The sequence below is a fragment of the Typopeltis vanoorti genome, chromosome 2 (assembly GCF_054136105.1).
Source record: "Typopeltis vanoorti isolate ZY-2024b chromosome 2, IOZ_Tvanoo_1.0, whole genome shotgun sequence".
NCBI lineage: Eukaryota > Metazoa > Arthropoda > Arachnida > Uropygi > Thelyphonidae > Typopeltis > Typopeltis vanoorti.
Window position 1 is genome coordinate 119,894,378 of NC_143550.1, and position 14,076 is coordinate 119,908,453.

At 36.4% G+C, this 14,076-nt stretch overlaps 1 protein-coding gene across 2 annotated transcripts in view; it reads left to right on the top strand.

The window, feature by feature from the left end:
- LOC150109381 (ras-related protein Rab-27A-like) overlaps positions 1 to 10,396 on the top strand; it is a 122,260-nt gene extending 111,864 nt beyond the window's left edge. For both annotated transcript variants that reach the window (XM_090407795.1, XM_090407796.1), the window contains exon 5: positions 5,702 to 10,396. In XM_090407795.1, the coding sequence (XP_090263921.1) occupies positions 5,702 to 5,894 (193 nt within the window). In that variant the 3' untranslated portion in view covers positions 5,895 to 10,396. The remainder of the gene's footprint in view (positions 1 to 5,701) is intronic.
- Positions 10,397 to 14,076: the final 3,680 nt, after the last annotated feature.

Here is a 14,076-nt window from a genome sequence, read left to right on the forward strand (position 1 = left end):
TGATGCTTGAGTTCGATCACCTCCTTTATGAAGTGGCACAATCTTGCCCTCCTTCCACTCCTTAGGAACTTGACCAAGTGCAAGACTCGTATTAAAAAAATATGTCAAGGCAGGTGTCAACTCTCTGGCACATTCCTTCAGAATACGCGGTGATATATTATCAAGTCCCACCACCTTATTTACATCTAGTTTACTCAACTCCCCAAACACCTCTTGCTCACTTACAGTCAGTCTCTGCTCCCCATCATCAACTGCTCTTAATCTCTCCATGAAGTCACATTCACAAGATTGAAAGATCTTTATGAACTGCTCATTAAGTATCTCCACCACACATTCTGCAACAGCTATCTTTATACCATTTCCTCTAATCAGTGTCATCCTTCCATAATCATTCTTTCTTTTGCTGGCTACATATCGAAAGAACTCCCTAGGATTCTTTTTGGCTTCATTAGCTAACTGCTGTTCATACCTCTCTTTAGCTACTCTCACCAACCAATTCACCTCCTTGCCTGGTCTTTGTAGACCTCATGAAATTGGTTACTTCCACTTCTCTTATGCTGCCTCCACAATGCCCTTTTTCTCTGAATTGCATGCTTAATCTATTTATTCATCCATCTCACACCTACCTTATTTAACCTTCTCACCCATAGTATACATTTAGACATTGCATCTACTAAATTTGAAAATCCCCCAAGCTGCATTGATCTCTTTTCCAGCTAACTCCTCATTCCATGCTACACCTGCAAGCTGTCTCCTGAGCTCTTCATAATCCCCCCCCCTTGTGGTTCTACATATACCCTTTTTTCACAGGGGTCCTTGCACTGCTGGCAACCACCCAGGTAATCACCTCATGGTCACTTTCACCAATTGGTGGATGATTTGACACCTCATTGATAATTACATCCTCCAATGAGATGACCAAATCCAAGACCCTTAATCCTCGTGTGCCCTCTGTTACATACTGTCTGAGGTAGTTATCCCTCAAAAACTCAAGAAACTCATTTTCTTTACTTCCAGTTGCTATCTCTTCATTCAGTCTATATTGCCATAATTAAAATCACCCATAATGATCACCCTTTTCTTATTTGCTTGGCTTATTTGACTATACATTTCACTATCACCACCATCCACATTACCAGGTCTATAACAACATCCCACCAAGTATTTGATTCTATTCACCTCTATCTCACACCATACTGCCTCAAAACCACTGCCCCTATTTCCCTCTTGCATCTCTACCTTGTATGGACATAACTCTTTCTCTATCATCAATAGCACTCCCCCTCCCTTTTTACCCCTTCTATCCTCACGAAACACATCATACCTTTCCATCTCTATTCCTGTTAGGATGTCGTCCTCATCTAACCATGTCTCACTTATTCCGACAATCTCTGGGTGCACAGACGCAATTAGTGCAACCATTTCATCTGCCTTGTTTCTTATACTTCTAGCAATGGTATACAAACACAACAACTCATTTCTGGAACTACACTAGTTCCACTGATACCACTCACTCGATGTGATCTCTCCATGCTGGACTGGGGCCATTTCCCTTTCTGCTTCTTCATTTTAGAACCCTTTGCAATTCCATCTGTTTCCTCTTGATCCCTGGTCATCTCATTACTTTCCTGCCTACACATGTTCTCACCTCCTCTTGGAGCATCCACCTTTCTCACACTGTGTACCCCTGTCCACCCTGAGCCTCCCCGTTTCCCTGCTCCTCTTGCACACCCATTCTCTCATTTTCTATACTCATACCACTCACTTCCTCATTCATTTCCACTTCTTCAATCTCTCCTGTTTTACTCTCCTGCTCTTCCACATCACTCCCCTCTCAATCTGATTCACTCTCTCTATTCACTTCTCTACTTTCCAGCAGCAGTCTCTCCAAGCGACTCACACCATAACCACTCAAATGCAGTCCATCGCTCCCATACAGCTCACTTCATCCCTCAAACTCATTCCACACATTAACAAACTGTACTCCCATCTCCTCACACATTTCAGCCAGAATATCATTCATAATCCTTGCTGTCCACCTCATTTCACCACAATCATACCTAGGCAACACACTGACTACCTTTCCTGTCACACTATTCTCTTTTATCTTTCCAAGCAGTCTCCTGACATTCATTTTGACATGCTCTTTGTTCTCTCTCAAATCATTTGTACCAATTAATACAATTAACTCTTTTGCTCGCTCCTGCCTCATATTCAATGCCTCAATCACTCTACTCATTTTACCACCTGGAAAACATACCTTGTGCATTTTATCCTCTAGCACATCTTTAATACTGTAGTTGCCATACAATGCCACTCGCTCATCTTTCGTTAACTCTTTCATGCCATCATGATTTATTTTAATAGTTTTGACCTGAATTCTCTTAATTTCATTCTGCATCCATTTCATTTCTTGCTTCATCCAATCCAATTCACCTTCCGAACCTCACGACACATTCTCTCTATCATTAAATCTTTCTAACTCTCGATCCCCTCTTCTCACTTTCTCTCTCATTCATCCTTCTTTGTTTCCATACTTTCGGTCCAGCATACGTCCAACTTTCACTATCATTCTTCTCACTTTCACTCTCATTTATCTTTCTTTGTTTCCATACTTTCGGACTAACATGCGTCCAACTTTCACTATCATTCTTCTCACTTTTACTGTCATTCACCTTTCTTTGGTTCAGTACTTTCGTTCCAACATGTGTCCAACTTTTGCCATCATTCATTCTTTTTTCGCTATCATTTATTCTTTCGATTTTTTTTACTTGCGATTTCTGCATCACGCCATTTCTACTTTCATTCGTTCTCTCAATTTCGCTTCTTTCCGCCTCACTTTCGTCCCTTTTAACATCCGTTATGGTTGTCAAATCGCTCTTTTTCTTTTTTCCTGATTTTTTAACATTTTTTCGCCTCTCTTACTCACCATCCTTCTCTTTCAAACGTGCACTCGCAACACAATCGGTACTAGCACTTTCTGTCATCAATTTCATATTCGCATTCATCAGTTCCTCATTCAGATCACACTTCGCACACATGCTTCTTCCATCCGCACTAAACATCCACAAATCATTTATGTAATTGAAGGAATACATATAACAGACCTCACACTTAACGAAACGACTGAAATCTAAATTAAAATCATGGAATGACAATGCTGCCGCAATTTTTTTTTTTTTCTCTGCAGGTTACTATGTCTAATAATAATGATTTTGTAATTTAGTTTAGGCAAGAAAAAACCCCCACACTAATAATATCGGTAGCATACAACGTTTACAGCCGCTCTTACTTAAACAATTATGCATATATACTTAATTATTCCTAGTAAAACTTATCTGAATCAGGAGCTCTTCAAATCGCATCCGCAGTGCTTGGCCCACTAGCACCCTCCTTTATATGTTTTTTTTTCAATTGATGGTGAGTTAACCAATCTCATATGGAGTAACAGGATTTTTTCTCCCAGAAACTTGAGGTTTTCATCCCACATACACAAATTGGCCTTCAGGACACACAAATTTATAGATTTTACTAGTGGTGGTGGTGGTGGTGGGCAGTAGATGGCATTGTTGTAGATGATGGGGACAGATGGAAGTGGTGGAGACAGAGAGTTGTATAGTAGATACCCTCCCTCGATGAGTCTTTGGACTCCTTGGAGGTGTCAAGAAATAATAATAAATCATAAATTTGTTATTGGGAGAGGAGTAAAGCTAGGAAATCCTATATCACCCAAGTTGTTTTATGATACATTAGAAGCCTTTAAGTATGTTTCATGAGAATACTCTGAAATTAGCATCAATGGTGAAAAAAAAAATTCAATCACTTATGTTTGTAGATGACATTGTTCTTTTACCTCAAAATAAAGAAAAAAGCTCAGGAAATGTTAAATGACCTTGATAGAGAAAGCAGGAAAAAAAGTTTTAAAGATTAATCTAGCTAAAACTAAACTGATGACAAATTAGTTGTGGAGGACTAGTTTTAAGGAAAAACAAGATAAAGAACTAAATAGAAGAATTTCACACAAGGGAAACCAAGCATTTTGGTTGTATAAAGATTGTACATTAAGAGATTTACCTATGTGCCTAAAAGAAAACTCTTTAATATATACATTATTTGTGTTTAGCTATGGAAGGGAGGCATGGGAAACAACTAAAAAACAGGAAGACAGGTTTGTATTTAGCCCAAAAAGCTTTGAAGAGAAGAATGGTACATAACAAAAATGGATAGAATAGAAATACTAGAATTAGAGAAATGACTGGAGTAGAAGATATTGTAAAGCATGTAAATGGAGATGGGTTGGCCACATTAGTAGACTGCCAGATGAAAGGTGAACAAAATTAAGCACTGAGTGGATACCAAGAGAAGGAAAGATTGCCACAAAACAAAATTAAGAAAGTTAAGGCTATACCAGCAGTGGATTGAAAGAGGCTAAAGAAGAAGAAGCACAAGAAGAATTCATTTAAGTCAATAATCACTTAAATGAATGCATATCATTTAAATTAAGTGGATATTAAATCCCACATTATTGTCGGATCCCACAATAGTGAAGCCTATTGGCTCTTTATATTTAAGTGAATGCATATCTTTTCCAATGCATCCTTACTCTCGCTCACTCTTTTTTTTTTCCCTTCTTCTAGTAACTTTCATATCCTCTTTTATTCTGTTCGTATCACCTTTCAAATCATTCATACCTGCCAAAGCTATGAACTTTTCACTTTTCCTCGTTGCATTCTGACAGCATCATCATTCACATCTTGAATCTTTGCTTCTGAAAGCACAATTTTGTCACACTCTAATCAAGTATATCACTGATCACACAACCACTATACAACATCTCCTTTTATTCCCTTCATGCTTCTTCCCCCCCCCCCCCCCCCCGTACTCTTCTTTCACTTCCCTGGCATCTTTCTTTCTCTTTTCTTCTCTACTGCACCATTCACTAGATGTTTCCAAAGAACAAGTACTTTTCCAATCAATTTGCCTTCTGAGCAAAACACCCTACATTGAATTGATTGGAAATGTACTTGTTCTTTGCATCATACAAAAACTTAGTATGAACAGAAATTTAAAGAAGCCTATGAAATATTTAATTAACCACCCTAATCTTAATAATAATGGGGGAATTAAAAATCCCAAGAATTTGGATGGCATACATTCAGCCCGCTTAGTTTCCAGCAAACCTTGATTTTAAGACTCGAAGCAGTTTTTTATTTTTCTTTTGTCACTCCATACCAGTTGCAATTTATATGTATACTTATATAAGTAATTTCAATTTCTGTTTATTTATTTATCTATTATTTTCTGTATGAACATGTTACTCTCTTGCTTAATTTAACTTTGTAACCTAATAGATAATACTAATAACAGGACTCTAGCTTTGATGTAGTGAGGTTTTTTTTTTAAGCACCAGAGGTCAGGCAAATGGTTTTAATGGTTGATCAGTACTTTATCATGCCATGTAGATTGTAGTGCAGCTTGTTTCTTTGTATATATACACATACTTCAGAAGATGAACTTAATGTGAAGGTCGTAACGCCGAGCATATATTTTGGTTTATATTAAACTAAAGTTTTACTCTAACACGGTAGTTGTATCCATAATTTTTTCATAATGTAAATTTCTTATATCATTCAACAATTAAAGAAAAGATGAATAGACTACTTTTTTTTTCCCTTTTTTTTTTCCCTTGTTTTTCAATTAGTCTGACATATTTTGAAACAAGTGCTGCCAGTGGTCAAAATATTGCAAAAGCAGTTGATGCACTTTTGGACATGGTAATGCTTCGAATCCAGAGGACAGTAGATGGTGTTAATCTACCTGGTCAACGATATAATGCTATGGGTGTGAGGATCGACGAGAAAGCAACATTTGAACAGAAATCTTGTGGATGTTAGTAGTTATTTGTATGTTTAAAGCCACTAGTCACCTTGTGATATTCTCTTTTTTTAAATAATAAATACCTATTTTTGATGTAAATATTGGTTAAACCCAAATGGTCAATATCTCTTTGCCTTAATGTTAAGATTCATATTGCAGTTTTAATGCTGAAACTGTTTGTTGAATTGTTGTTCCATTTGTTCAACTTTTAAACAATTTATACTGTTTCTGAAGTAAAATATTTAAAATTTTAAACTTTAAAACTTAAATCTTAAAAGTTTAGGATTTTAAATGTGAATAACTGTAGAAATCGAATGGAGAGAATGAATAACAGCTTAAGACATATTCAGATAATAATTTTTTTTCCCCTTTTGGCGTCTGAGAATTGCTGTCATTGTATTGTTTATGAATCATCTTACCATGAATCATTGCAAACCAATTTCATATTAAATAGTTATTTTATTTACTGAATTTAAATGATGGAAATAATAGTAAGTATTTAAAACTATTTCTATTAATTTGTAAATCTAAATAAAAAATTATTTTTAATTTTAATAAATTTTTTTAAATGATTTAGCTCATAAGTATTTATTTTATTTGTTCCGGCAGGGATGTCCCCTCTCAGCAACTCTTTTTAATATTTACCTAAATGAAATAATAATAAAATGGAATAAAAATTTCCATCAAGGTATTAAACTTGAAATGAAAGAATTAAACCAAGAATCAGTAATAAAAAAAATTTAAAAATATAAACATAAATGGATGGAAAACGTTCAAAGAGTGAAAATAGAAAAATTACCAAAACAAGCCTTAAAGTACAAGCCATTAGGAAAAAGAAAACCAGGATGTCCTCTTAAAAGATTCAATGATAACTTCTAAGGCCGGAACAGGCCACTTTAGGCCTAAATCCTTGATATGCATGATAATGATGATGTATTTATTTTAAACTAAATGGCAATAAATATTATTCCTTAATCATCTGTGTTATTTATCCATTTTTACCATATAAGACTTGAAAAATGCAGCCCAGAATTGAAATGGTTATGTTCAGCTTCTTTTATTTTTTTTTCTTTACATGCTAACTTTGCTAAGATCATTTTACAAGGAACTATAGTTGGCTCCTACTATGTCAACATATAGGAACCAAAGGGGCTTTGGCTAGGACATTTCAGTAGTTTGTTATTTATACCTGACAAGAAATTATATTTAATTCTTTATTCAAGCGTAATTTGTTATTCGAGCATACTTCATATGCTCGAATAATCTTCACAGCTAGATTATTGTATATAGAGGCTGGTACTTTAAATTGCCGTAGTATCCCATAATGCAAAGCATACTTCCTCTCAAAACATGTATATTACTATGTATTATGGGAAAGATCACTACCCAGGCTGGTTTCAACCTTTACCGAGGTCTCATCAGTGGGAGCCAGACCCAGGAAGACACGAAGGTTGAATTAATGCAGAAGTCACCCTTCTCATAATGCATAGCAATATACACTTTTAAAAAGAATGTGTTTGGCATTATGGGATGGATATTAAAACAACTGATGGGATCATCAGCCTTTATATACAAGTAGCTTAGTTGTGATAGTTCACTTGTATAAAAGATTAAACAAGAATATAATTTCTTCTCAGTGTTGGAGGTAGAGGAAATAAGAGATCTGGGAGTGATCAGTGGATAAGGATCTAAAATTTAGGGGACACATTGCCAAAATTGTGAAGACAACACAAAGACTTCTGGGAGTGATGCTAAGGACACTGACGTGTAGAAGTAGGGAGATTCTTGTTCCATTGTATAAGGCTTTGATTAGGCCACACATGGACTATTGTGCCCAGATTTGGTCACCGGGTTTTCAGAAGGATGAAGAGATGTTGGAAAGGGTCCAAAGGCAACTGACTAAGGTAGTTTCTGACCTCTGGAATGTTGAGTATGAGGAAAGATTGAGAAGATGTAATTTTCAGAGTCTGGTGGAGAGAAGGAAGAGGGGAGATATGATAGAGACCTACAAGTTGGTAAGGGGTTGTTATAAGATCAATGGTGGAGAAGTTCTACAGAGAATAGTGAGAGATCACGGGAGAACCAGAGGTCATCCCTGGAAACTGTATACAGAGGGTGTGAGTAGGGGAGTGAAAGGCAGGTTTTTTTCGTGCAGAGTTGTGAATGATTGGAATGCTTTGCCTGAGAGTGTGGTGTCTGCAAGGAGTTTGAGTGTGTTTAAGACACAGTATGATGAGATGTGTGTGTGTGATAAAAGGACCTCCCAGATGAGTCTTTGACTCCATCAGGTCTTGGGTAATAATAATAATAATAAATGACTTTGTAAGCAAACGAAAACTTTCTAAAACGATCTCTGATCCAGAGTATTTTAATAATAAGATGATACATCCTTTTACTGCTTGTATATGGAAGATATATGATTTCTTCATTATTTCTATCTCCTGCTGATGACATTTTAATAATGTTTTTCTTTGGGCTTTCTTCCTGAGAAAAAGTGGTTCTGCTTGGTGGTAGGTTTTTGCCTGTCACTGAGTGTCTGGTCCTGGAATGATTCAAGTCAGGAGTGATGAGTGTGATAGACAGTAGTGAATCTTTCTGGTCAATCAGTGAGATTTACAGTGATCTTGTAAATTACCCAGAGGTTTTGGAAAGGTACACCTGTACTTTAATAATGCCTCAAAAAAAAAAGGTCAAAACCGCCTGGGTAGTGATTCCTCCCAGTATATATGTCTGAAAGGAAGTGGGCTTTGCATTATGGGATATGAAGACTCTATATACAAGTAGCCTAGTCATGCATTGGATAAAGAATTAAGCAAGAATATAATTTCTTGCCAAGTATAATTTACTTTTTGACCAAGTGAAAAACTTTCTACAGTAGCTTATTATAGTGAGTTCACTAAAACAATGTTTCATATAGTGAGAGTTGATTGTAGTTCTGATGGATTCCGTATGGACTGTTTTATTTTCAGTTTAGATTAGCTATTGCTCCCCTAAGAAAGCAGCAAAATGTTTTACATTTAATTACATTACAAACAAAAAATAAACCTTTCATGATAGTTTAGGATGAAGTATGCAAACTAAGAATATTCCTGAAATGGATGCTAATGGTAAAGTACTATTAAAATATAGCATCTATTCTGTTGTTTTTGTGGAGAAAGAGGGGAGTTAATTGATCATACTGTAATCAATAGTGCCAACATTAATACCTAAACCTGATGTAATTTTGCATCATACACAGGATTGACTAATTCCCATGATGACTTCTGAGGTGAGGAACATACATTTAATTTGTTTGTAGCACACCACTTTTAAATTAGTTATGTCTTCTTTCTCATGCTAATGGTTGAATAGCATCAAGTATTAAATATGAATGAAGAGAGAATGACTGAATGTACTGAAATAAGAAAAGAAAAAAAAAAGATGTGACCTAGTGGATATCTCTACTCTCCAACCACCAAATCTTCGGTTTGAATCTCTCTGTGTGTCACATTGTTTTGGTGGGAGATGAATCTATCACCTGGGGCAAGACCACCATCACTCTGCTTATTGGAGGATTAAAATAGGTTGAAAAATTATTATTACTATTATTATTCATCAGACTGTCATGGAGTCCTCATCTATGGGAGGTACACACTCTCACACACAAAAACTCACGAAACTGTACTTTAAACTAATTTGGCATGTCTGCATTTACCACATTGTCAGACAATGCATTTCACTCATAACAACTCTCCTTGCAGAGACTGCCCCACACTCCTTATTCATAACTTCGTTATACAGTTTCTAGGACTGGCCTCTTGTTCTAACCCATCTTCCATTTTATGAAAAAATTCTTTCACATTAATCTGGTAGCAACCCCTTACCAACCTAACCTAATGTTTAAAAGATCCATATTTTGGTCTCTAGAGCAGGATTTTTAGAGTATCTGACTATTAACCTACCCACATTATTAAATTATTAATGTGCAATAGGTTTACAATTTTCCATGGGTGTAGGATTCATATAAAATATATATATATATATATATATATATATTAAAATGAAAAGGGGAAGCCACATCCCGAAAAGTTTGCATACTTAGGTTGTTATATTTATGGTAATAATTTAAGTGAAATAGGAACACTAGCAAAATGTAAACATTTTGTCACAGGTATGATTTTAATGCAAGGACTACAAAATAGTGGTAATTTATATGAGATAATCAGCTGCCATTGCTTGAGGGATAAAAATTCCATGATTCTGTAAAATCAGAGTAATCTTTCTACATTTATTGTAAAATCAGATTTGTAATAATGATATTTTGCCTTCTGTATTAAAGACAATTGTGAATTATATCATTAGAGTAAACTTTTGTACATTTTTAAATATGGATGTAATTAAGTAAATGGAGATAGCTGCATATTTTCATAATTGTTTCCTTCTGTTTTTATAAGTAACATACTATATTCTGTCTTGTAAGAGATTTGATCATATATTTATGTACTGAAATGTAATAAAATAGTTTCTTGCAGTTGTTTAACTGTGCTGTTTGTATTTGTAAAATTTAAAACAGTGAATATTAACCAATATTTAGTATTATTCTTCTAATTATCATCATTGCAAATCACACTGAGTCATGGTATGATTTGCAAGAGACCCATTTTAGCCTTGCTGCCTATATTTTAACTTGCACAGCCTTGACATTTACTACGTGAGAGCATGAATGGTCAATGAGTTCAAGGAGCGGTATGATAGACTTTGTAATTTCTAGGATAGGCTTCCCATGATGAGTCTTGTGACGTCATGGAGGCCTGAATCATAATAATAATATTCCACTCACCTACCATGTCAAGATAAAACAATCTGTTCCTCACTCTCTTATTCATCATGCTACCATACAACTTCTAGTAATGATCCATGTTCCTTAAGTTACTCACTAGATCTTTACCAGAGTTTCTTCATTTTTCAAATCCAAATGATTTGAGAAAGATCCAAGTGATTAAATGTGATTAAAATGTGTCTGAGGAAAGAGAGTGAGCATGTTGCCCTGGTATGATAATGCAGAATGGAGGAGAAGAGCAATGATGACGACGAATGAAATGATAGCGAGAATGTGCAGGAAAAAGGGGCCTGGAATATATGGGTGCATAAAGTATGTTTGAGGATAGAAGGGAGCTGTATGTAAGAGATTATTATTATTACTACTATTACTTTGACACCTCCAAGCAGTGGTGTGGCTAGAGCTTTTGCTGCCTGTGGCGGTCCCTGAGTTTGCTGCCCCTCTCAATACACACCAAAAATACTACAAAAAGTCAAAACGAAGTATAGGGAAATAAATTAAAACACGATGTTTATTTTTGAAGTAAAACTTTAATTCCAACATTCTAAAATGTTATTTTTCTTGCTTTTCTGTTAGCAAAATTGTCGATGACATCGTCGAAGTCTATTTCATAGTAATATAGGTAATTCTTAATCAATTTTATTTAGAAAAACTCTCATAACTAGCAACACTTACAGAAATTGTGAGGAAAATTGGCTGTAATATTATAATAGTTAGAACTGAGTTCTCAAGACTGTATTTTAGAATTAACTGCAAAAATTCAAAAATGTTTAAAGTGCCGCCCAAGGAAAACTGCCCCCCCTCTAGCTAATCCTCTGCCTCCAGGTAGTCCCAGACTCATTGAGGGAAGGCACCTACTCTACAACTCTCCGTCTCCACCGCTCAGTCCTCTAATGACAGTGAACTGCATCATCTACACCGCCATCTACTGTCCATCACCACCACCACTAGTATTTTCACAGACAATCATAATCATCCATGTCCACAGTGGGATTCAAGCCTGCAGCCTTTTGGCTGGAGAGCAGATACGCTAACCACTTGGCCAACCAGGCCGGCAGATGGATTGCATTTGAATGCAGAAGGACACAGGCATTTTGGAGAGACTTTTGTTTTCTGGGTAAGTGTGTCAGAAGATGGAAATTAGACTTGCATAGGTGGAATGTTGTAGGGATAGCCTCATATGGGGATAGTGGCTGAGAAATGAGAGGGTGTACACTATATTACAGAGCCAGGTGGAGTATGAGGGGAGTGGTAATGGCTATAAGAATACTGGCAATGCACTGGTTTTTCTGTATGCAAATGCTAAGAACACTAGGAATAAAGGGAATGAGTTTGTGGCATTGATATACTCAGTCTTTCCAAAGATTGTTGGTATCAGTGAAACTTCATTAACTGAGGAGGAGGATGTTCTAACAGGGATAGAAATTGAAGGGTATAGCATATTTTGGCAGGATAGAGAAGGTAAATGTGTTGATGGAGTGTTACTCATGAATTGTGTATTCTCAAGGAGGAGAATCTCAGTAGAAATAAAATTTTGGCTTTGAGAGTATATGGTGTGAGATGGATGTTTATAGGATAAGATATTTAGTTGGTTGTTGCTGCAGACCAGGAAATATAGATGGTGATGAGCAAAAAATGTTTAGGCAAATTAGTTTGACAACCACAAAGTGAGCGATCATTATGGGGGACTTCAACCATAGTGATATAAACTGGGCAGAGGAGACACAGGTCAAGGGAACATAAGGATCGAGAGTTCTAGATTTGGTCATAGAATCAGAGGATCTGATTGTGATTGAGATGGCATACTGGTCTTCTCCCCATTGGTAAGATCCACGTAGTCCTGACTTGGAGGATGAATAGGTGTGGGGAGATATAAAAACAGAAGGAAGTTATGTGAATTTATAAGGCAGGTGACTATCATAGACCTTAGAAACCAGCTTGCAGCACTAACTGGATGAAAGCATTTAAAGGAAGAGGAGTCATTAGTGCATGAGAGATACTTAAGAAAAAATTGTTGACAACGATGACAGATTGTATATTTTAAATGCGGAAGATAAGGCAATTTGAAGTCAAATGGATGACAAAAAGGAATAAAAGGAGAATTGCAGAAGAAAAAGATTATGGAAGGCATATAAAGAGAGAGGGGTGGAGAACAGTTGCATGAAGAATATAAGGCTCATGCTAGGAAAGTGACTAGTATTGTAAGGAGAGAAAAATTAGAAAATGAGAGAAGACTGGCACTGCAATCCAAGGAGAATCCCAAGGAGTTTTTTTTCACTATGTGACAAGTAGGAGGGAAAATGATTGTGGACAAATTATCTTGCTAGATGGGGATGGGAATCGGGCGACCAAAGCAGATGACATAGTTGAGCTATTTAATGATCACTTTATTAGAGTGTTCCATCCTTGTACTATAAGCTTTATTTCTAGAAGAATAATGAGTGGTGAAGTGCTAGAAGTAAGTGAAAAGGATGCATTCCGAATATTGAGTACACTAAATGTCAATAAGGAGGGGAACTAGATGGAATTTCACCACATGTTTTAAGGGAATGTGCTATGGAACTGACTGTGCCATTAATTTTGGCTGTTTAAGGCTGAAGGTCTTGCAATGGGACAGGTTCCTAAAGAGTAGAGGGAGGGTAATATAGTACCATTGCATAAAGGTGGTGGTAGAATGGAGGTATAAAACTATCAGCCTGTTTGTATTTCTTCTGTAGTTAAGATTTTGGAGAAATTGGTAAGAACTCATATGCAGGTGAGAGTGATATTATTTATGCAGGCCAGCATGGATTTGCTAAAGGACACTCTTGTTTTAGTAATCTGGTTATGTTTTACAATAGAGTAACAAGAGCAGTGGATAAATTTCAGGCATACCCTGTCATTTTTTGGATTTTTCCAAGGTATTTAACAGGGTGCCACATGACAAGTTGATTTTTAGGTTGAATCATATGGGTTTGGATATCAGGTTAGTGGATTAGATTGGTGACTGTCTTTCTGATGGATATCAGAGAGTTGTATATGGGGGGGGGGAGCAGTATCAGGAAGTAGGAAGGTTACAAGTAGAGTTCCACATGGTTCAGTCCTGGGACCATTGCTGTTCAATCTTTATGGGACTACAGGAAGATGTTCAGTTGTTTGCAGATGAGGTGAAGCTTGGGAGGGTTATTAGCAATGGTGCTAATGCTTTGGCTCTTCAAGAGGATTTGAATAAGTTGGAAGGGTGGGCAAAGGCATGGAGATGTCAGTTAATGCAACTAAATGTAAGATTTTAAAATTTGGGATCCACAGAAAGGATGCTTCATACTCACTTGGTGGAGTTATACTGGAAGAAGTTGAGGAAGCAAAGGCTCTTAGGGTGATTGTGGATAAAGATTTAAAGT